The sequence below is a fragment of the Trichogramma pretiosum genome, unplaced genomic scaffold, assembly GCF_000599845.2.
Source record: "Trichogramma pretiosum strain Unisexual culture from Peru unplaced genomic scaffold, Tpre_2.0 scaffold94, whole genome shotgun sequence".
NCBI lineage: Eukaryota > Metazoa > Arthropoda > Insecta > Hymenoptera > Trichogrammatidae > Trichogramma > Trichogramma pretiosum.
This window is the reverse complement of record NW_019641682.1, coordinates 335,296-360,536: the sequence shown is the minus strand read 5'-3', so window position 1 is coordinate 360,536 and position 25,241 is coordinate 335,296. Positions and strand designations below refer to the sequence as shown.

Sequence of the window (25,241 nt, the reverse complement as noted above, 5' to 3'; positions counted from 1 at the left end):
TTGCGTTGTTACTCTCGAGCTTGATCCTTATTTTTCGTACATACTCGTTTTTCGATCTAACGGTTGGCGATTTGATGTCAAAATTTTCAATAATTAATTTTCACTGGCGGAGTGTGTGAAAAACTCATTAAAATAATAACATTTATTTATATTATTATTATGGAAAAAAGTGAAGCAAAAATGAAAACGTTCGCCTACCGAACGAACACGAGTTGATGCGTATGCGTACGCTTATATAATATTATGAACTGGCACGAATCGCGGCGCGCGCGGCTTATATATATTCGAAATATAATCTTGTATACATTTCATTCGGCGGAAAACCCACTCATAAATACATTTACTCGTGGGATAATATAAATTGAACCAAGCGTCCGAATAATTAGTTCGAATGAGCAGTGTAGCTGCCGCCGCTGCTCTTGATTTCTGCTTTCGTAAACAATATCACGCCTGAAATATCTCACTGATCCGCAGGCCGCTGCTGCCGGAAAACGCGAAAATCAAGCGCCCAACACGGTGCACGGGTGAGTTATTATTATCTCGTTCGCGCCACGCTCTCTCTCTATCCACATGCGTGTGTGGACGAGGAGGAGGAGGAGGCTGAGCTGCCGCTGCCACCGCGCGTGTTTACGTACATAGCGGAGGTGAAATTTTTGGAGCTCAAGTTCATAATGCGCGATGTGGTGGTCGTCGGTGGCTACTGCCGCTGCTTGGGAATTTACACGCCCAGGAACAATACTAACCCGTATTTGTGGCTCGCAAAATCTACACATTGTCCGCGTGTTTTTGCTCACTTGCTCGGCTACTCATTAGTGGATATGGTACTGCGGCGAATAAACGAGCTGCTTACGATATAAACTCTACCCTTTTTCATTTTACCTAAATTGAGCCGCGCTCTCGAGCTGGGACATTTTTGTGAATATATCAAAACTATGTGGTGAAGCAGCAAGCTCGCGGTTGAATATCGAGGATGTGGCAGCAAGGACACGCGAATTTTTTTTATTTTCGTGAATGTTGGTAACATACTTTCATCGAAGCATATTATTCGCGGCACCGTTCGATGATTGTAAGAAAAAGCAAAGAAAAGACAAAATGTATATGAACGCATGATCAAACAAACGAATGCAATAATAGTTATAGACAAATATACAAACTCCGCGCTGCTCTCTGACGTTAAAATGAAAGAAGATACATATCGAGGATGCTATAGCGAAAAAGAAAGACACGCAGAGCCAAAGATCGAGAGAGATGAATGAAAGGCGAACGAATCAGTCGAATTCGCTCGAACGAAAATATAATAAGAGCCAAAATAAAAAAAATAACTCAGCGAAACTACGAAATCTAAAGCGAGAAAAAGGAAAAGAAAAAAAAAGAAAGAGAGAGACAGAAGAAATGATTCTCCGGGTATTGTGCGATAAAGGAAACCGGTACACACGCATGCACACGCATATGCCGGCGCGCGCGAGATATACCTCGAGTTCATCCAGTCGAAAGATATTAATATAAAAAAATATACATGGTTTGTCTGTGTGTATGTTTGTGAGAAGGGGGAGGTGGAAGCAAAAGTACAATACTATGTTTATGCTTTGGATTACTGCGCGCGCGAGCTCCGCGTCAGACACACACAGCACCGGGATAGAGAAGAGGAGCAGCAGCGCCTAGAAGGGGGGAAAAACTATAAAACGATCCGCGCTGCGGCTCGGACGCATTGTTTGTTCAGTCATTATTATTATACACGTCATGGCATTGCATCGATGCTTTGCGAGTTTCTAGTATTTCCAAATCCAAAAGGCGCCTACATGTGATTCTCTCGGTCGAATATTACCCAGTAAATTGTACGAAATTTCTCGATACGACAGGCCGCGCAGTAGCGTTCGGCTAATCGAATACGAGCCCGGGCTCCTCCATCGCACGTACCTTATAGCTATCAGTGCGTGAGTCACATAAGTCAAAAATGCCATTCGGTTTGTGTGTGTGTATATGCGCGTATTTCCACTATCGAAGACAGAGAGACCGCGCGACCAAGTAAAGACAAAAGCTCTTTGGGAGCCAGAAGAGTAAGAGTAAGAGAGAGAAAAAACGTGAGTCGAAATTGAAGGAGTCCGAAAGGAGGAGACAAACGGTCAGACAACGCAAGCAAGAGAGTCTTGCACGCAAGAGTGTAAATAATGTTAAGGCTGATTGTAGGCGTGGCTGACAAAACTCTAAAAAGGACTCAGCCATATATCAAAGGCTTTACTGCTTGGGTGTACAAAAAAATACCGCGAGCCAGCCAGCGAGCGCACGTGAACGTATTACATATATACAAAGCTTCGCTGCAGTGTGTATAGGATAGCGCAACAACCTCAACTATACACGTATAATGTGTATAGGATATTTGTAGCGCCGAGCGCGAGACGATCCCTGAAAACAAATATTAATGTGCGACGGACGAGCGCAAGTCCCGCGACTCTCCCGCGCACCGCCGCTTATTTGTTCGAAACATTGTTTAGACTTGTGTGTTCCGTACATGTTTTGTCCATGTGGCACCTTACATACTCCAATTGACGTCTCAATAATCGAAAGCGTGATATTAGCTTTGCATTATATACAAAATTGCACAGCAGCAGCTAAGCAGAATATATTTCTATGCCGAGCTTCAAAATAAATATGCGTATTAGATACGCTGCGAAAATTAGCTGCGTTGTATATATTACTCATACATACATCGCTCGCGAGGACGTCTTATCGCTGCCAAAGATCGGCCGTTTCGAGAGAGAGAGAAAATTGAGATTTATGGGATAAGCATTTCACACCTGCTTTATTTTGTGCTGTTGTGCAGTTGTGCTATACACACGTGACTGTTTCCAAGTCTTCACTTCGATAATATATATATTTCATCGCGCGCGATTCATCAGCTGTGTTGGCGTGCGAAATCGCGCTGCGTGTAGTGTTGCAGTTCAAATTGTCCGCGCGAAACGTTTCGAGAAAATTCAAATTTTCTCAACAGCGAACGTGACGAAGAATCGATAGCTCGGTTCGCGGTGGACTGCATACGCGATTGATATAATTATTTACGCAACGATAAATATGCAATATTATGGCGCGTAAAGCAGCCCAAAAGGCCCACGATAAAATCGATGAATTTATAATGTACTTGACCCGTGCGTGTCTGCGTGCGTCTGATGCAGAACAAAAGCCGCTGTTGCTTCTCCGCAGTTAACTTTATCTTTTAAGAATGATTATGGCAATCTGAAAGAGAAAAAGAAAAGAAGATACGGTAACGGCAGCAACGATCCGTGATAAATTTGACATTTATGCGCGCGCGCACATCTCGAATTCCCAAAATATTGCATTTCCACGAAAAAAGTAAGCTGATTCCAGAATTTTTATAAGCTGCAAGTAAATTAGCAAAGAGCTATAAAAACGCGTGTGTGCGAACAAAAACGCGCGATGGTGGTAGCCGTGTTGTAACGACCGAAACGTTGTGTGCTCTTGAGCTCTGTGCTGCCGCGCGCGGCACGTTGTCCGTGCCTGCATGCGCAAAAGACAGATAAAAATGCAACAGCCCCGTGTGCAGTCTGCGTATGGGTGGATACGTCTGACGACGGAGAGAAGAAAAGAGAGAAGAGAGAGAGAGAGGCCGAGAGTGAGTCCAAGTGCACACATGATATATATGCACATGCCATGATAATGTTTGTATCATACTGATGGTGGCGCCTCGACTGGCCAAGCGTAGCAAACCAATGAAGTAGCAATAGCCGCAGCAGAAGAGGTGGGGGCGGCGGTGGCGGCCGCTATGATTACTCGAAAAACCGGATTTTTTTCGGTGCATTTTCGTATTTATACGCGTTCGCCACTTTTCGTTTATTCGTCTGGATGCGGCGCGCTCGAGTTCAAAGCATCGATCAGAAATGGCTTTGTTCGAAACTATAGATCCACATTTGCCCTTTATAACGCCTATTTCGCGTATCACACAGACGTAGAGCTTCGTCATGACTCGTTAAAAATCTTTATAAATTGTGTTCAGGATATATGTCGATTGTTTGAAAGTAGAGTGGTAGTAGATTTAAAAAAAATTAACCGGAGTATCCGACCCTCTTCAAAAGATACAATTCTAAAATATGATTTGTTTATTTTATATATCATGTGATTTTTCGAAAAATTCATGAGAACAAATCTATAACAGAGCTAGTAAAAGCTGATTTGAAAATGTCGGTGTTTATAGACTGATACAATCATTTTTCTTTTCCCACTTGCAGATTTATAGGTAATGACATTCGCCATCTAGTGACAGAAGTTGTCTTTAACATTGATTAAATTTTTAAGCTTTTTTGAACAATCAACTCAAAAATAAACCGGTATAAAAACATTAAATTTAAACTTACTTTATCAATTTCAATTATTAAATTGAATGCTGAAATGTTTTTAAACAAAATATTCAAATTTGAGTAAAGTATTCAACATGTTTTGTTAATTTTTGAATTAAAAATGATATTCATAATTGAATTTTCATGCATTTTTTGTGTAGTTGATGTAAAAAATTTAATAAGCACAGATTATGAAACCTTCACTGAAAGTTAATATCAAAAATCAAATCAATATTAATATATCAAGTATTTTGGTTACTGAAATTTCAATTCTTCATTTCAAATGAAATCTGCAAGTTTGAGGTGTTTTTAACAAATAAATATCATTGTATCCAACTACAGTTCATACATTCTACGAATATCATGAAACAAAACCCCGAATTTTCCGACCCAAAATAGTGGTCAATACGAGTAGCCCTTCGTGCATTCTCTCTCTCTTTTTTTTGTCGTAACGAGTATAACTCATGCTTTGACACTATATCCTTTTGTAGTTACGAGTCAATTATCTTCCTCGCTACTACTGTGCTGCTGCTTCTTTTTTAAAGGCCTCGGAAATTATCAGTATTATGCAAAAGATAAAAATTATCCTCCTCGGCAGGCACCAGCAGCATCAGCAGCAGCGGACTATAAAGCAAAATACGATACTCGGAGGATAAACGATCGTTATTATTATACACGAATTAGAGTTAAGCATGTAGCCAGCGCGAGTCCCGAGACAAACAGCAGCAACCCGTCTCATTTAGTCTGGCAATTTATTTTCGCGTCTGCTGCAATTAACGCGTGCGCGAGCAAGCGAGAGAAAGAAGTAGTATATAGTGCGCAGCAGCAGCAAGTACATACACAATATACACAGCACTGCCGCCGCCGTCGTCGTCGTCGTGCGGACGGACGAAGGATTCACTCGAGCAACCCCTTCTCGGGCTGCACACGCCTCTATCTTACTCAAACGGCTCAAGAGACGAATGTTCCGCAGAGAAAGAGAGTGAGTGAGACAGAGAGAAAGAGCAGCAGCAAGAACGATAGGAACGAACGACGACGACGACGACGGAGGGGGAGCGCCTTGCTTATATACGTGTTATTTACGCTCGGTGATACTTTGTGCCAAATTTATTTATTATCCACGTCTCGTTGCGCTCGGGCTCGCTCTACTGTCAGAGAGAGGCCTTTTGCCCACCGTACCACACATACAACGCTTTTTTTTAATCAAGTTGGAAATGCATGCCAATGTATAGTGGTGTACCAAAAGCCTCGGACAATTCCGATCGATAAACTATACTTTTTTTCTTCATGTTTAAACACCTGTGCGACATTTTTATTTAAGAAATTTAGTCTTTTCGAATTATGAAACAGAATATAAAGCCGTCATTCACAGAGAGTAAAAGGACATGTTTTGATTTTGTTTCAGAAAGGGATCTCAATCAACTAGCTTATCGATTTGGTTTAGGTAATATGAATACAATATCTTTTTTACAATTAATAGCATAGTCACTAAATTATTTCATATCAGCTGTTAAAAACAGTAGTAATTTACCATGCAAGGCTACTGGGTTTAGCCGGGACAAAAAGTGTCTCACTTTTTTCAAGCTCACGTTTGTGCATTGCTCTTGCATTGTAAATTACTATTGATATGCTTGCTTTGACCGATAGATGCGATACAGATTTTTGATTCAGGCTCCCATCTGAAACAATTGAATGTCTCTTTAAAAAATGTTTATAATTATCCTTGTGAATAAATGACGTTTCATTCATTTCGTCTACGTTCACGTCAGAAAAGAAAAAAAACAGGAAAGAAATGAGAAATAAGCACGAGTAATGCATAAAGACACACATTAAAATTCTTAAATACAATTTATATTGGATCATTTGGCCCAAGACACGCCGGTGATTCCATCAGTTTAAATGAAGAAAGCGCAACATTACATTATAATTTCGGGTTGTCACTTCATCAGGGCCTGGATTTTTTTCTCTCAAGCGTACACGAGAAAGAAAACGAGAGAGATAGAGAGAGATGCAGAAAAAGAGAAAAGTATATTCTGATGAGCGACCTCTAATGCGTTCGTATATATGTATATATTGCATTTATAAACATGCACGTGAGCGAGCAGAACAATCAAAAAGACCGAATTCGTTTTATCGTCGCGCCTCCTTGCCTCGGTCTGCCTCACGGCCTGCCTGCAGCCGTCAAGAGATTCGCGAGCACGTCTCTCAGGGCATGTGCACCGGTGCATGCCCCTCGCTCGCTTAAATGTACATATTACACAGACACACACACACACACACACACACACACACACACACACACACACACACACACATGATCGAGTTTCGATTACTTTCTTGCACAAAATCAGAATTAAAAGTTGCATACGGAGGAAGAAGGTGAAGTTTGGGTTGTATTGCATCCACGGTGAACAAGAAAAAAAAATGAAATCATCGGTAAATTACGTAGACATTTAATAGCTGGTATATGATACATTAGACAATAGGAGTGCATATTTGTACATCATGACTGATTAGTTTGAACTAAAGGTGATTACGCGCGATGCTTTATACACGTGTCCTTGAGCTGACGAGCAAGTTCTCCTTTTTTTTTTCAATGTGTTATATGGAACGTGATTAACTTTTCACCACGCTCGTGCGCGCATTTCTTGATTATTTATATCTTTTCTTCGGTCAAACTCATAACGCAAATTTGAATAATGCAAATTTATGAAATGCATCGGTTATACATCGGGTATAATTACGATTTTTTTTATTTATTTTACGCATACAAGCACGCACGACGATGAAAAACTCTTTTTTCGAATTTTTCGTATACGTATATAAAACAATTCTTCTCTATACGCTGCGATCGCGGAGAGAGTTAAAATAGCCGGGGCTGAAAAATGACCGATACACTGCGCGCGCGCACACACACAGGGTAATCAAACTACCGCGTTCAGAATCGAAATTGGCGAGAGAGAGAGAGAGAGAGAGAGAACGAGTCGGCGTAATTCTCTCTCTGTGTTTTAAGCGTTGGAACACGTTGTGTGCAGCATACGTGCTTCGAGGGTTAAAGAAAAAGACCTCGCGCAGTTATCCCCGAGACGAGACGTTTATCGAAACTTGTAAGGCAAGTAAATCGATCACATTACCCACGTATGAAAGCGCATACATACGTATCTACGTACGTACACACACATGCACATACACACACAGTGAACACGTTGACCAAAGGAAAAATAAAAGATATATAAATGCAGTGTCCCGGCGATCATCATCAGAGATACTTATGTTTATACACATACACACACATACACACGCTAGCTCTCTCGCTCGGTTGCGAAATAAAGCAACGAAAAAGATGTGAGCAAAGAGAGGAGACTCTCGTCGAAGCTCTCGGCCACGTAAGTGGAGAGTTTAGAGGAATTTCATTAAATCATATGGATTGGGGATAATATATGTTATTCCGAATTGAAAGAGCGTTCAAATCGCGCGCTTCATAAGTTGTAATAAGTCCAATTATTTCGTTGGGAACTGCGCGCGTTGTGTCGAGTAAAAAAAGAAAAAAAGAAAAAGAAAAAGGATAAACAGAGAATGAAAGAGAGTGAAAAAGCGATCACAGGAGGCAGCAGCGCGCACAGCTTTAAAGACACTCACACCAGCAACAACGATGTATGCAAGAGAATGAGAAACAAAGAGAGAGAGAAAGAGAGAAAGAGAATAGTTTTGAAAGCTAGCACTTATTCGAGTCAAGAGCCGAGTCTCTCTCTTTCGAATACTGGCGCGCGCCCCGAAATCACAGCTATTTAGATAATTTGAAATGAATAGCCCCATCCACGCGTCTCTTTTACTTCCATTCCGTTTGCCTCTGTCTTTAGCCCTCTGCCTTTAACTTCTCTCTCGATGTTGATACAATGGGATACACGACGTATACACACGGGCTTTTGAACCCACTGACCAAATGACAATAGTTAGCCTTTTCTGTCGCCATATATCATGGTAAAGTTGTTGCCGTCTGTCAGGTCCTCTTAGAATCTTCGGAGAAGGAAAAAGACGGACTCGCTCGCGCGGCCGGCGCCTGGTGTTTTGTGTGTATGTGTGTGCATCCCCGCTAATTATAAGGTAATTTTCGAATTTCTCCTGCGGTCCGTTGGTGCTGCTTCTGCTGCTGCCCTAGTCCTAGACAAAGAGTGAGAGAGACCTGCACAGATGCGCCTTTTTTCGGATTTTGGGTCTATTTTAGCGAATATTTTTGATATCGAATGCCGATTCACAATTTTGCATGCAAAAACGTTTCCAGGTAAATTTCAAAGTACAGTCGAGCAGCATCGAATGTATCGTTTAATAAGGCCCGCGCGCGCGCTTATTTTTTGATTTATATGTCTCGAGTCGGAGAATGCGCCGCCGCCGTAAATAGTATAATTTTCAGCTACTTTCATTTCGGCTTTTGCATCTGCAACACATTTTAATTTTATTATATAGACAGACGGAAAGTAAGAAATGGAAAATATAATAACGAGACTGATGGGCACACACTCACACACAGACACACACATACACACGTGCATACAGCTTATAGAATTTCGAACTCGTTGCCGATAACAATCAATAAACATCTCGCGGGTATATGCAGAAGAAGCGGCAGCCGCTGCTTTCTCGGCGTCTCTAACTAAAGTAAATAGATAGACAGGCGAGAGAGAGAGAGAACGGAGTGAAGCCCCGCTGAAATTATAAGTAAACTGCGATGGAAGCTGCTGCTGCTGCTGCCGCGCGAGGACTTGAGAAATCACGAACTCTCGGGCGCGCGCATCGATCAGCCTGAACGTCGAGAGACGTGATCGTGCATACATTATTATTTCGCTGCAGATATATTATACAGCTTATGTATATTCCAGTATTATATACTACTCTCTTTCGCACGCGCTCCGTATCTATCTATCTCTCACTGTGCCTTATGAAGCGTTGTCTATGAAGAGTCAAATTACGTTTACGAGTGCGTGAACGGGCTATTCTCGCGGCCAAACAAAATTGTTGTTCAGCAATAAACTTATTTGTCCAATTGTTTTTCAACGGATTTTCATATTTGGATCTACGACGATCTTAAATTTTACAATTGAAAAAACGTTTATGACCTTTAAACCACAGAATTACCATTCAACATTAGTCATTTAATGCCAGTCTCGACCACTAGATGGCGAGTACCTTTATGGATAAATCTGCAAGTGGTAAAGACAAAACAATTGGATAAATTAGAACATGGCTTCTATATTAGAACACGGTTTCCAAATCGTTGATGCACTTTCCTAGCATTAGTAGTAACGATAATGTTATTAAAATCTTATTTAACCAATTTAATTTCATTGACGTTTTACATTCAAATTGTAGAAAATTAACAATTAACAATTAAAAGCGTGCAACGGTAATTTTTATTTTAAATCAATCAAAAATAATCATTGAATGGCAAAAACAATTTTAGTTGGTATGTGTCCAGTTCTAATGTCAAAAAACATTGTAAGATCTCGAATAATTTTCTGTATTTTGCTAAAACGTCTCCATTTATTTTTTTCCCCATTTTTCACTCATACTCGCGAGGAAAAATAGTCGCTATCCATACGAAGACACGCGAATAACTATACACCCTGTCTCTCTCGGTGCATATAAACAGCAATGCATCTTATACGATCGTGGCATTAACGCGCTTGTGTATGTGTGTGTCCGCGTTCGAATGTAAGGATCGCATTATAAAAAATACGTATGCGCAGCAATGGGTATACAGAAGAAGGCATATAATAATAGTCGCTTCTCTCTCTCTGCTTTTTCTTCATATACATATATTTACTCGGTATATACACATATAAATATATATATATATATATATATGACATCCGTGTGTTTATAGGTGAAGTACCGCGGATGGAGAAATCGCCGCTGCTGGCAAACGGCTACAATCATCCGCCGACGCATCTGAGCCACATACCGTTCATGCAGCTGAGCGGCCACCCAGGCGCCGGTCACACGGCACTGCTGTCGCCGGCCAACCTGCCGCACCACCTACAGGTCCAGGCGCAGGCGCGCGCCACCGAGCAGGGCCTCAAGGTCAACCAAAATATGCCCAATATGGAAGCACTCGCAAGGTCGGTACTCGTCGATTATTTATAAACATTTTTACGCACCTACTTGGAGTACTTTTGAAGTACTTATAAGGCTTATGGACTTGACAGTTATTTATTGATTTTTAATTTAAATTCTCTCTATTTAATTTATATAATTGAATATTATAGGAAAATGTTTGGTATCGTAATGAGATTTATCGTAATCGAAGGTTTTATATTCGTTCATGAGCTTTTTGATTTCATCAATAGATAGAGTATTGTAAATTCGCAAGCGGTAAAAATTTTTTCGTAGGATATAAATATACTATAATACACTTCATGCGTCAAATATAAAGAAGTTTTCGGTTCATATATTCGAATGAAATAATAATCGCATAAAAAAGTATCTGCTTAACTGAAAATGAATTTATAATCGATTGAGATTACGCTCGACTCTCCCAGTGTATAAGTATACACAAGTTCAAAAGCTCTCGTAGCACACGAGGTATTCGGTTATGTTACGTGCAATGCACCTGTCTGCATTACGTATAAAGCGACGCGTCGACATTTTGCATTAACACAGACGGCCCCGCGGCGGCGGCGGTGGCCACACCTGCAGCCCGCGATGCATACATATGACTATATTACAAGAGAGAGAGAGGCAGGTAGGTAGGTATCCAACCAAGTGAACATATCATTGGCTAAAGAAGTAGTCTAAGACGAAGCCGCGACAAGTCAGCAGTGTAACAAATTGGAGCTGTACACACACATAGACAGACACAGACAAACTGACACAGTGCGGCTACTGGACTCTAAGCGCAGCGCGCAAGTATGCACACAATATTATGTTCGCTGTTGAATAAATGGAGACAGAGAGCAAAAAAAAAGAAGAAGAAGAAAACTGAAGACGCGTAGGCGAGCGGTAAAGAAATTGGATTTGTTAGTAGTAGCTTTGTTTGTTTTAACGTCACCGATGCATCGGTGCTTTCTTCTCTGCACTGCTAAAACTCGCTGCTGCAGCAGCAGCCAACGTGTACGACTTTAAGAGGATTCCGAACAAAAAGAAGCCGTGGAAATTCGAAGGGGTCGGCCAAGTCATCTGCACATGTACGAGTCCGTTTCGTTTCTTTTGCCGACGTTCGTCTTCGTCTTCGTCTTCGTCGTCGTCGTCGAGAGCTCATCGTCGTCGTCGTCGTAGTCGTCGGTGGCAAAAGCATTTGACGCCATTTACCGGCTTAGGTTACCGCGCTTTGTTCATTTTTTTCTTCTTTCTTTCTTTCTCTCTTCTTTCTTCTTCTTCGATGCCAAGAGTCCCCCTCTGCAAATTTTTGACACCTGAACAAATGACAGTTTACATTTACGAGTCTTTAAATGTAACTCTTTTCGATCGTATATTCGCGTATACGAATGCTCTCATACCCGAAGCACGTGTCAGATTTTTTACTGTCTCCCGAGCCTATATTGACTATAAAACCCAAGTTCACGGTATAGAAATGATATTGTATATAGCTGTATACAAGGCGGAACGGACTAATTTTGCGACTTTGAGGGGGAGCTCAGCGGAGATCGACTCGTAGGAGGTCGTTAACAAATACCTAAGATTATTCGAGCACGTCCTCTCGGATTTGCAGGATTTGCATCATTTTTTTCTTCAAAGAAGACGTTCCAAACGAGCTGCTCTAGGATATTCTTTACTTTTCCTCGCTTTCTTTTGCTCCAAGATTGTTTATAAAATTTGTCGTGTGTACTCTATACGCGCGGACATCATCTCGAGTCAAAGCTGTCACCTCGCAGCAAAAGTGTGCTGCTCTGCCTCTAAAATGGAAATAACGCGAAGAAGAACACACAGAGTCGAATGACAAAGATGCGTAATGACGCGCGCCAGAGGAAAGCTCCGTGTAATGCGCTTCGTCGCGGTGCATTATCATTCGAGAGTTTCGCTTTGCTTTTAATTAATATGCAAATCCGCGCGAGCGCGCGTCTGACCGCAAGAAAAAACGAGAGCGCATGGCTAGAGATAGATAAGACGGATTTGACGAGCTGTGCGGTGACGAAGGAGTAGCCGTGATCTTCTCTCGCAGCTGTGTATAATAGGCGTGAATCGTGCGAGAGATGCGCGCGGTTTAGTAGATTGACATAAATGAACACCAATTATCCGAAATTGATTGATACTTACGGTTACGATGATCGAGGTCTCACGAATGCCGTCCGTGAATATTAAATTATGACGCGTACATATTGATTGAGACATCTAAAGTCAAAAATGAGTTGGATTATATGTTTCTGATTCCTTTAATTGTATATATTTTAATTTTTGCTTCCTACTGTAAGATGCTCTGTGGCACTGATGCTCGTGTGTGGCTTAAAACATGGATTCAAAAAAATCTTTGGTATTCATGTTTTTTTTTTTGATTTTTTGAAAATAATTTACTTTTCCTTTTCTAAATTTTATATGAATGTTTGTATAAAAAGTGTGAAAGACAAAATTTTAAATTTAAATAAGAGAAGTCATGGTAATAAATATTCAAAACAAAACACCGAATATTAGTACAAAATTTTGTTTATAAATAATAGAGAGTCATTAAAAGTTGCCTAAACAATATGTATAAATAGATAAATCTGTAAACAATATTTACAAGCCATTTTTTAAATCGCTTCATATTCACTGCAAAGTTTAATTGTTAATTAAATTAGTACGAGTGCTGCTTGCGTGAATGATATTCACCATAATATATTCGTGGCATTGAAATATATGAATGTAAAAAAGCATCCACAGTAGTTAGCGCAAATAAATTAAGCAAATAGGAGACTGTTGTTCAGTCAACGAAAAATAGCTCTGTGTAATTTTTCAGAAGATATTCTCGAAAAAATCGAGCATAATTAAGCACAGTAACACAACTCAGAATATACAGAAAGATAATAATGACGATGAAGGTCTCAAAAATTATGCATGTGACAATTGTGAGCAGAAATTCAAAAAACAAAGCAATTTAGACCGTCACCAAAAAGCAATACACAAAGGCTGCAAGGATTTCGCGTGTAACAAATGCGAGAGAACATTTGAAAATAAATCAAATTTACTTAAGCACAAAAAAATATTTCACGAGATTTTTATTGGCGTGTACGCGCAGATTTCATGTGAAAAGTGCGCGGAAAGATTTGGAAATAAACATAGGTTGCTCGTGCACATAAAAACAGTATACGACGATCGCACAAATTTTGCATGTGACAAGGTCAGGGAGAAATTTAGAAAAAAATCACAATTACTCTTTCAGAAAAAAATAGAACACGAACGTCGCAAAAATTACCCAAGCGTAAAACGCGAGCGAAAACACAAAGAAAAATTGAATTTGTTTAGACCCCAAAATATATTTCACAAAGATTTTAAAGATTTCGCATGTGATGTTTATGAGAAGAAATTTGGGTTTCGCAGAAATTTGATCGTCCACCAAAAGACAATCCATGAAGGTCACAAACATTATGCATGTGATGAGTGCGAGATGAAATTATCAACAAAACCGAGTTTGTTCACTCACCAAAAAACAGTCCACGAGGGTCGAAAAGATTTTCCATGTGACAAATGCGGCAAAAAATTCGAACATAAACATCATTTGGTTTGCCACCAAAAAATATTTGACGAAGGACGTAAAGACTTCTCGTGCTACATATGCGAGAAGAAATTTGGACTGAAATGGAATTTGCTCGTCCACCAAAAAACAGTCCACGAAGGTCGTAAAGATATCGCATGCGACAAGTGCGAGAAGACATTCGTTGATCGAGACACCCTGACCAAACACAAAAAAACAGTCCATGAGGGTCTCTAAATTTCTGCATGTGACAAATGCGACGAGAAATTTGGAATACAAGAGGATTTGGTCAGGCACCGAAGGGTAGTACACGATGGTGGAAAAGATTATGTCTGCGACGTGTGCAAAAGGACATTTGCATATAAATCACACCTGATCAGGCACCAAAAAATGGTCCACGAGGGGCACAGAGATTTCGCGTGCAACAAATGCGAGAAGAAGTTTGGATTCAAATCACATTTGCTCGATCATTTTTTTTTTTTTTTTTTTTTTTTTTTTTTTTTTTTTTTTTTTTTTTTTTTTTTTTTTTTTTTTTTTTTTTTTTTTTTTTTTTTTTTTTTTTTTTTTTTTTTTTTTTTTTTTTTTTTTTTTTTTTTTTTTTTTTTTTTTTTTTTTTTTTTTTTTTTTTTTTTTTTTTTTTTTTTTTTTTTTTTTTTTTTTTTTTTTTTTTTTTTTTTTTTTTTTTTTTTTTTTTTTTTTTTTTTTTTTTTTTTTTTTTTTTTTTTTTTTTTTTTTTTTTTTTTTTTTTTTTTTTTTTTTTTTTTTTTTTTTTTTTTTTTTTTTATAGATAGAGAAATGCGTTACGCACCGTAAGGAGGTTGGACAGTGCATGAAGGTCGCAGAGATTTCGCATGCGACAAGTGCGAAAAGAAATTCGGAAAAAAGTCGAATTTACTCTACCATCAAAAGACAGTTCATGAAAGTCGCATGCGATGAATGCGAAGAGAAATTTGAACAAAAATGGCATTTGATCTTTCATCAAAAGACAGTACACACCAAAAATTGAAACCTGCGGATCCCACGAAATACTCACTATTCGCATGTGCGCAAAGAAATTCGTGACGTTCGTTAGAAAAGTCTAAAAGAATTTCTTATTTCTAATCATCGACTGGCGTTACGAAAATATGTAACAAATTTTATAATGTAATTAACCATTTAAAAATTAGAAGCGTTCTGTTTTTCATGATAAAACTATTTTGCCACGATAATATTGTACTCCGAGGTAGTTTACTATACATAATATTATGTAAAATTATCTTATGTTGAGAATCAATTTTCAATCTTTTGACTCAAGTATTCCAGAATATTTTACCGGATACATTGCAAAAAATCGCATTAAAACCCTAATAAATGTGTATATCAACGTATGTATAAATTAGAGTTATAGGAATAAAAACATATGCTAATTAGTTACAATTTTTAATACTTACGAAAGATGTACGAGACAAAGTAAAAATCAGATCCAAAAATCATAATAACGTTACATTAAATGCGAACTACGAAATTTTTCAGATAAAAGCTTCTTTCAATGAATCGGCTGTGGTTTAATTTGACGGCACAAACCGTCGAGTCGCTAGCATCAACCCCAGCATCGTGATTGAGTTTTTTTCATTAGTTCGAGCGCGAGGAATGAAAGGACAGTTCGCTGTTTTATCCTCGTATTTTTCGCCCAACTTAAGACGGTTTTTTTTTAATCAGTGACTTCAAAGTCAATCAAATCAAAGCACGATAGCTAACGTGGAAAGTAAAGATATTCATTTAACTGACTGAAAGAGTCTCAAACGAGTCGAAGCACACGGGCCATCTCCTCTGCTACTTGCTTTGCAGATGAGTTTTTCAATTTCTTCTTCTTCTTCTCATCCTTTTTTTCATTCGTGAATTCGTACACTGGAGATGTCAGAGAGAGAAGTCTGCTCCAGTTGTGTGTGTGTGTGTGTGTGTTTGTGTGTCTCTGTTTATCATACCAGTCCATACTAATCAAGCGGACAAGTGCTAGTACCTAATTACCGAATGTCTCTTTTGAGCAAGGATGATTATACTTTTTTTCGTTTACCGAAGACTGATTACGTTTGTTTTTTTTTTTTTTTTTTTGCAGATCCGGTGCCGTTTGGGACAACTGTCGAGCGGCTTACGAAGACATCGTGAAACAACTGGAAAGGTAAGGGATCTTCATCTCGCATAAATTACATACAAACATTATATACGGGACGACGTGCGAGCTGTGAAATCACTCTCTCTCTCTCTCTCTCTCTCTCTCTCTCGGACGTCTGTAGAGCGTCAAAGAAAAAGCTCGAGGCGAGAAAATCAATTTAAAATCACATCTAAGCTACAGAGCGAGCTACACAGCTTGAACGTGCAATATACATTCATGTCGTGTTGTGTTGTTGCGCGCGCGACTGACTGGGCTCCTTTTCCCCCCCCACACCACCCCCACACCCTCTCGATTCGGACGCGCACAGTGGCCGATCGGTGGTAAAAAGGTGCTATGACAGAGCAGGGCAGGCGTGTGGGTGTCGAGTCAAAACCCACACGAGGCTGGGTGACTATACACACACACACACACACACACACACACACGTGCAAGCACACAAGCACACAAGAAGGGGTAAGCTTGCGCCGCTGCTTCGGCTAAACAAAGGTTTACATCAGTGTCAGTCGCAACAAGTCCGATTCTCGATCGTCCCTCAATCCGCGCGTACGTGTGTGTGTATGCTACAACATGAATATTCAGGCGGTCAAGCAGCAGCAGCCCCTTTACGCGCTGCTCAAAGGCTCGAAATCACAATACACGTTTGTCCAGTTGGCCTTTCTCTTTCTCTCGCTCCCGCGCATACTCTCACACTCGGTGGTGGCTGGCTGACTGCCGCTACGTCATGACGAGCGCAAATATAGAGCGTTCGATCGGAAATAACGGATGCTGCTACTGTGTTCGTAGCTCGCGAAGCTATTCAGGGTGTTTTCAAGCTCTCTCTCATTCTCTCGCTCTCTCTGTGCACAGAAATATCTGCATTTGAAAAGTTGCGATATTTTTCCATTGCCATCGAGGCGAAACGGACAGAGAGAAAGAGAGAGAGAGAGACGGGACGACTGGGCGGGAATTAATTTACACGCGGGCTTCTATAGCGCGTCGGAAATTTTAATGAGTTGTCGTCGAGTATATGTATGTGTGTTTGTGCCGGGCTGTTGATGAACGTGTTCACGCGCAAGTCGAATCTTACACTGTTGACAGTCGACTGCCTAATATAGTGATGACAAATACCAGGAAGCTTTGCGTGAGCTTTTATTACGCTTTGTTCCAATAAATTGAAATAAAATTTCCTATCGATCGATATTTTGTGAAAATGAACCAGAGTATACAAACGGGTAAAGCAAAGATCAATCGGGACACGACGGAAAGCTTCGCGTCGCGACGATGATCGGTCTCGATTTTAAACCATCCGGGACAAGTCGACCGCACGCTGTCCGTGTGCAGCATAGGTCATCAGATCCGGCTCTCTGTACAAATCATACGGGCATTTGGGCTGCCGTGGAAACTTAACGCAGAAAAGCGCGTGCTGCGTGACACGTTCGCTGCGTATACATACGCTTGCTGCTGCTGCTGGACGAGGCGCGCTTAATACTGATTTATTGGCGTGTACGAGTAACAGCAGCAGCACAAGAGCTTCTGGCATGCAAAGCGCCCAGCAGCAGCAACAGCATCGTGTTGGTTGTCATTCCCTCGACCCTGCGCCTATGCTTGCTTGCTTGACGCTGCTTGACTTGCACGCGGGCTTAGAATTAGTCCCAATCTCGCGCGCTATCCGTAAACTTGCGGCTGCTCTCTCTACCGTGTCTGTCTATTCGCGTAAATATTTTCTTTACACCGGTTAAATCGGCAAATATTTCCGATTGAGCAAGCTCGCTACCCACCCGCCTCGGCCCCATCCCTTCTCTCTTGCCGGATTTGAAAAACACAGGCAAAAACTGATTGCGAGCCGAGTGTATCCGGACAAGCGTAACCGAAAGGCTTATTCACATTTCGTTTCTATAGCAGATACCCACACACACACACACACATACACACACATACAGGTGGCTGAACAACAGACTCTCGCGCGAAACTTTGATTAATTTAACGAATTTAAGGATTATTAATCGTGCGTCACATTTGATCACGGAAGTCACGCGCGCTACACGTACAACTCCTCTGTCTCTCTCTCTCTCTCTCTCTCTCGCCTTTAATCCCGATGATTTGTTTATGCTAATCCATCGGAAGCCATCCCCGGCTAGGTAGGTAGGTATCTGTTTCGCAGGGACGGGAGAGAGAGAGAGAGACCGCCGCCGCGCGTAGGCCAGATTATACACGCAGCCACTCGTTGCCGCCGACGAGGGTCGTCGTCGTCGGCGGATCCGTGCTTGACAGCCGCATCCGAGCCTAATTGCGCCGACTCGAGCTGTTATTTATGACGTATCGCTGAATTAACTTTGCTGCTGCGGCCTAATTAAATCTCGTCTCAAAAACTATGAAATTGCAAATGCATACATCGTATACAATCTTACGTTTTCCACTCCTTCTTTTTTTATTTTTATTTTCTAAACATACGCAGCAGCAGCAGCAGCAGCAGCAGCTTCATTGTATCCATATATGCGGTGGTGGTGGCGAAAGCGCGCGGCGCATTTGTGTGTCAGAGCTGCCGCCCGCGCCGGCGTGAGACGCTGCGCAAAATTGTCCTGACACGCGCGAACTCGCTCTAGCTCTACTCGCTCGCTCCCCGGCAGTAAGTAATATTAATGATACGAAGAGCTGCTTTCAGCACTTCTCTCTGCCGCTGCTCTTTTGCAAATTTTGCTGCTGCTTTCAATGCGCGTCGTATGTGTGTGTATACGCGCGCGACTCGCGCGATGTTAAAGCTTCTCTCCTCCTTGCTATACTTTCCGAAAATTGTACCTAGTCATTCCTGAGCATATAATTCACGCGCGTGTTTGGTATAGTAGTCTTATAGTGGCACATAGGCACGTAGCAGCAGTAGCAGTGGCGCAAAGTATGCAGCAATTCCTCACTCTCATGCGCGCTGCGAATGCCAAAAGTTATTGTTACCCACCTATCCAATATTATATTTCCGCGGGTGTCTCTTGTACTTGTATAATTCAACTCATTTTTTTGCATCTCTCCTTCTTGTGGAGATGAAAGAACGAAAAAAAATGACGACGATCAGCTCGCGAGAGAGACAATTTCTGCGTCGCTAATCTTTGATGAACGATAAAGAGACTCCCTCGTCGTCGTCGTCGTCGTGAAAACTTATCGAATATTTTGTGTATGTATAAAACAGAAGACATCATTAATTATGTCCATGCCGTAAAGACGTTTTATCGGAAAAGACATCTGCTGGTTGCGGAAAATATATAATAATATTCATAAAACTTGGCGCCTTTGCGGCTCTCTCTCTTCAAGACTATTAATGTACTTGCTGCCGGTGCTGCTGCGTGGCGTCTAATCGTCGGGCAAAAAATTTATCGATAGTAAAAGTATTATTACGCAGTTACAATGTAAATCTCGGAGTATCGAACTTTTTTTGTTGCTGTTCTTCCTTTTTTAATAATCAGCCGTAGCCTGGAATTTAATTATAATTCGTACATAGCTGTATAATGGATTTCGAGAGTAAATCTCACCCGTGGCGTGGATTTATGTCGTAAAAAGGAAAAGCCAAGGAACCACAAAATTTATGGTAAACGAAAATTGACGCTCGTTTGTATACAAGTTCAGTCGGAAGATTGAGAGAAAGAGAGTCAAAAGCCATATGGCTTTTCCCCTCTTTGCACTTGATACTGTGTGTTTTTTTCTCTCTTTCTCTCTCTCTCTCCTTGTCCCTGAGTTCTTGGAGTGTGTGTGTATGTATCGATTTGTGTGACAACTTCGAGAGGATAGTTTTCAAGTAGCATCTGGAGAAACACCCCTTGCGGACTTTTTGTCTTCGATCCCCGCGTGCGGCTCTCCAAGGCTCCACCGACGGGGAGCATCTTTTCTTATATATATTCTCGCATTGTAGCTTCGAGTGAGAGAGTCAAGTCGATTCGCGGAGTGCTTTTCATTTTTTTGTTTTTCTTCTCTCGACGCGCAGTACTTACAATCGATGCACGCGTGGATAAATTCAGTCTTACTTCGACGATGAGTGGAAATCATAGGCCTTTTGTGTATCATCTTTCTTGCTTCAACCCGCAATTGGAATAACATTTTATCTTTCAGCGATAATGGCTGTTTATCAAGGCACTCGACTGTGACCGCGAGGTCAAGTTCGAGAATGCGTATAATAAGATTAAGCAGCAGAGATGTCTTAGATAAAGCGCGTGCCAAGTAGTTACTTATTAGGGATTAACATGAAATTTAATGGTCAGTAACTTCTTTAATTGTCTTTAAAGTTTCAATTATTCATTTTCTTATTCTTCTATGTAAGCTAGTTTGTAAACAAATTGCTTGTGCAGGCGTAGATTGAGATTTACACTAGAAATCGTGTTTACGCTCGTGTTATTGTATAATTGACTCTGATTATGATGAAAGAATGAAAAATCGTTTGTATTTCACTGTATACGGCTCCCCACGTAGACTGAAATTCAATTAATTTAAAAGTCTTTCTCTATTGTAGGATAATAGGAATTTGTATCGTATTTTATTATCGATAAGAGTGCAGCATTGTAATGGTTAATTTAGTTGGAAATAGTTTAGTTCATATTGAGTTTTTATTTACTCATACAAAACGCTTTCTATGCAGTATTGGAATTATCCAATCAAAATGACATATTTTATTTCAACAAAATAACGGTACTAGAAGAATTTCGCGGCACAGAAATAATTACATATCGTAATTGTCTGTAAAATCTCCTAATACCATATGTGATCCTGAGTATAACTTCGAAAGAATATGTATAGAAAAAATGCAAAAACCTATCATTAAATTTACAATCGACCTTTCAAGCCCGCTAATTCTTGTGCATTCTGAAATTTCGTCGGCTATTCTCACTTTATTCTATTGACGCTCACATTTCGGCTAATTGCCGTTTTTACGGTCAAGCGCTTCTCACTATTGTTATCAATTTCCCTTACCATCCATAAAAATCCATCATATAATTATATTGCGACGCTGTTTAGATTTGTGTAACCTCGCAAATGTTCCAACTTGAATCAATTTTAATTTTAATTAATAAATACACCATGATAGAAATGCTCAACAAATATGTTGAAAAACGACCTCAAACATTTTTAATACTATGATACAACTTTAAGCCTCTAGCACTAGATGGCGAGTACGTTTGTCTGTGAACCTGCAAGTGTTAAAGTCAAAATAATTGTATAAGTAAAAATAATTTTCAGACTATAATAAACAGTTTGTCAAAAATAGACTTCCAAATTTTATGATTATGTCATGGAGTGATATAATTTTTTCACTCCAATACCATACACACTCACGCACTGGACAAATCAAACACGTTGAGGTTTCTGCCCTAGCAAATTACTCGAAGGATTTATTAGTTTTAAAAAATGTTATTAGTTGTGCTGCTAATTATAGTAAATAATAGCAGAAATAATAGCGATCTAACGAGATAGTGGGCGTCGCGCATCATATAATCATCGCATCAGCCGCAGAGCTCTCGAGTCTGCGGCGCACAACGTAGTGACGGATTGTCATTGTGTTGTTGCGTTATTAGAACGCGCGTCAAATTGGATAATGAGCAGCGCATCGAGTGTTGACACATGCGACGCGGTATACGAGCAGGTGAATTTTTAGATGCCGTATTAGTCATCACGACCGGATGCGCGATCGGCTTCCTTCATTTATAATATACATCTTCGCCTAAACTCTATTTTATTTCGTCATTAATTATCCGCAAAAATGTAAGCAATAAGTTGTCGATAAATTTCATCAGCTATTCTCTAATTTCATGCAGTTTTCATTTTTTAAAAGAAGAAGAATAGCAGCACTTGTTTCTGTACTCGAAATTTATCTCTCGGCTACACTTCCATATCACCTCGCGTACGTTTTTTACGTACAACGTTGAAACGAGAAAGGAGCGCGCCCACCAGAAAACACAGACCCGAAATGAATCAACGCAGTTGGTTATATTTTGCGAGCGAAGAAACGTGCACGTGCATGCGAGCTCGCGAGGAAATCCGTCCATTCAAAACGCAAGAGTTACACGTATGTGCATAGCAACGTATTTGCAGAAAGAAGCGCGCAGCAGCCACGCACTGATAACACACGCGTATTACGTGTATACGCGCCACCGGGTTGTATTCGACGAAAATAGACGAAAAAGAAAAAAGACGTACACTACACGACGAGAAGTAACGGAGCGAATTAAAATTCGGGCAGCGAGAGAATTTTTATCACCGCGGGATGATTACTAAATCACTTCTCTTTTTAGCGCGCCCTTCGCGAGGCCGCTCGCGAAGCTACTATAGTAGCAGAGTTTAAATTTCACATGCTGAGCTTGCAGTCACACGAGCTCTCTCGGGTTTCATACTAACGCGCGCGTCGGCGCTATCCTAGTTCTTTTTTTCTCACTCTGTCTCTCGTGCAATAACGCGCGTTAACTGGCGGGCTTTTTTGTGGCTCGTACGTACGCACGCGTGAGGTCATATTTTGGGTAAAGTGCGCGTGTGCATCAGCTAGCCACTACTGCAGTTCTCGCTTTTGAAATATATATCTCTCGTTTAGGAAGAATAAAAAAAAAGAGTTTCATATATACCATATATCCCATGTAATTATAATCGAATTGAGGCGCGCAAGCGGGCGCTCATGCGCATAATATAATAGCGTGAAAGGTAGCCTATATGCTATTTGTGCGTTATATTATATCCGAGGCTCATATATCTGCGCACGCACATACACATACGTACATGCGAGTTCGGACTCTCTGCTGCGCGGCACTTTTGGTAATGAACTAATATTTGCCTTGTACACTCGTATAGGCCCTTTTACCGCACGTACGCACGCATACACGTGTGTATGTGTGTAGGTAGGCAAATGCACGGAACTAGAGAGAGTAATGCTCTTTTTCCTCTCTGACTTCACATATACACCGCGTACATATACTCGGGTGCGTATGTGCTGTGCACGCTGTTATACACATATGATATTAGCTCTTCCGCGTGTATATCTGTGCGGCTCCGAAGTCGCTACCAGTATGGCTAGTAGTAGTATAACATATACGCGTACCGCAAACTCCGCAGCGTGTCTATTTGCTCGCGCCGCAGTGCTTCTCGCGGTCAAATATCTTTTTGATTCTTCTCCTCGCTATATAACAACGCAGCACACGCACCCGTACCATATATGCTACGCATCGATAATTAAATTGTATGTAAATTATTCAGTAGCGGAATTTTTACATTTTTTTTGTTTCGGGGTTGAATTTGGAGAACGGCTCTTGTAAGATGAAAAAAGCTCACGGGCTATGTTATACAGCCAGGCCCGCTTTATCGGACGCGTCGAATTGATACCAAGCCGTAATAATTCTAGATAAATACGAGACACCATGGCGTACACTATTATATATAGCAGTGCACGCCACATACGAACGATGTAACTGTTCGTACAATTAGCTCGCGTGTCGCGGAGGCATAAATTAGAGACCCATCGACGCGGGACACGTACCTTCGGAAGCGTGTACAAGTATAAGGTACACGAGTGGGCGAATTGCACCTATGGTGGTGGTGGTGAGGTGCAATATTAGTGGCGCGTTGTTGCCGCCGCCATCGCGCGTGCCATTCAATAATATATCTCTCTTGTTGCGAGGTTTTGGCTCGCGACGTCGTGCGATATGCCCGCGACTCATTCGTGTTGAAAGGGATGGAGTGCCATTTTTTTTTGCAGCCTATTACAGGCGCTCGAATTTGACGATTTTCTTATAAGTTCAATTTTGAGAACCTATGACCCACATAAATATCCCTTTGCTATCGTTGTTCTTATGAAATCACGCATAAATCGCAACCTATACAACCACATATATAAATTTTACAATTATCAGCGCGTGTCCACTGATAATTTCCTTATCTATCCGCGTTATACACGTATACGCGAGAAGGTATAATTTTCAGCGAAAAACAGCTCACCGGGGCTCTTTTTTCACATACACACACGCGCTTACTTTTCACGATAAGTCCAACTGCGGCCACAAGAGTTCGTTCGGCGAATGTATATTTGCTCTTTAAAAATCAACACAGAAGGGAAGCGTACGTACACACACATACGTACACGAGTATTTGCCAAGCAGCGCGCGGACCGAGCTGTAATATGCATTTACCCACGTCTCTCACGAAGCTCGTACCTATATAATACGTGTGTGTCTATACCATATACACGCTGCACATTGTATCCGAGTAATTACTTGGACGATTCATTATATTCTCTCTCTGTCTCGAGCGCAATATGTATATAGCGACAATTATTCACTCGGACGCGCGCCTCGGTATGATTGACTTTGCACGAGGAGTAGACCTGTCATAGCGGCAAAAAACGTAGCTATACGTAGTTTGTTTATAAGACGAATGGGTCGTTTAATTGAGTTGCGCGCGCAATTACCTATAAGTACTCCACCACCCTGTATACGCGTATGGTAATGACGTTTTTCGGTCGCAAAGTGTCGTATATAAGACCCGATGAGTCCAAAAAAAAAAAGAAAGGAAAATTGTTTATCGGATTTATTTCTGGAATGATAGAGCAGAAAAATTCACCGCGCACCACTATACCAGAGCATACTCCGTACTCGAAATTGACAAACGATCGGTTTTTTCGTTCCGCATAGAGCAGCAGCTCTTATATACCTCTCACTCTCTCGTGTGCACGGGGGCAAAAAGTCTCTCTCTCTCTCTCTCTCTCTCTCTCTCTCTGTCTCAGGAGCCCAAGACGCTTATTCCGGGGTCATTGGTCGAGTCCCTAGGCCTTCTACGACGACGACAAGAATAATCACTTTCCAATTGGAATATAGAAGGCCTCGGCAGCGTTGCAAGATCCATCATTCAGTCCGGGCTCTAAAACGTTCGCAACACACGCCGCTGCTCGTCGTCGAGCGCAAAATTCCGTGCTCCAAGCATACAGCGGTAGCAAACTTATACACTCTCTCTCCCTTTCTCACTTTGACATAAAGCGATAAAAACGTGCATTTTTGAATATATATAGCCGATCGTTCGCCATGCACGGACCGGGCGAAAGTGAATGGAAAATAAGAGCTGCGAGCCGAGCAGCGAAAGCCGTCAGTTG

At 41.0% G+C, this 25,241-nt stretch overlaps 1 protein-coding gene across 3 annotated transcripts in view; it reads left to right on the top strand.

Moving 5' to 3' along the window:
- The window catches only part of LOC106654289 (dachshund homolog 2), a 198,547-nt gene that overhangs the window by 75,423 nt on the left and 97,883 nt on the right, over window positions 1-25,241 (top strand). For 2 of the 3 annotated variants that reach the window (XM_023461057.1, XM_014374081.2), the window contains exons 3-5: window positions 5,755-5,793; window positions 10,231-10,465; window positions 16,106-16,168. In XM_023461057.1, the coding sequence (XP_023316825.1) occupies window positions 5,755-5,793; window positions 10,231-10,465; window positions 16,106-16,168 (337 nt within the window). The remainder of the gene's footprint in view (window positions 1-5,754; window positions 5,794-10,230; window positions 10,466-16,105; window positions 16,169-25,241) is intronic. The other variant, XM_023461058.1, reaches the window with a different exon arrangement.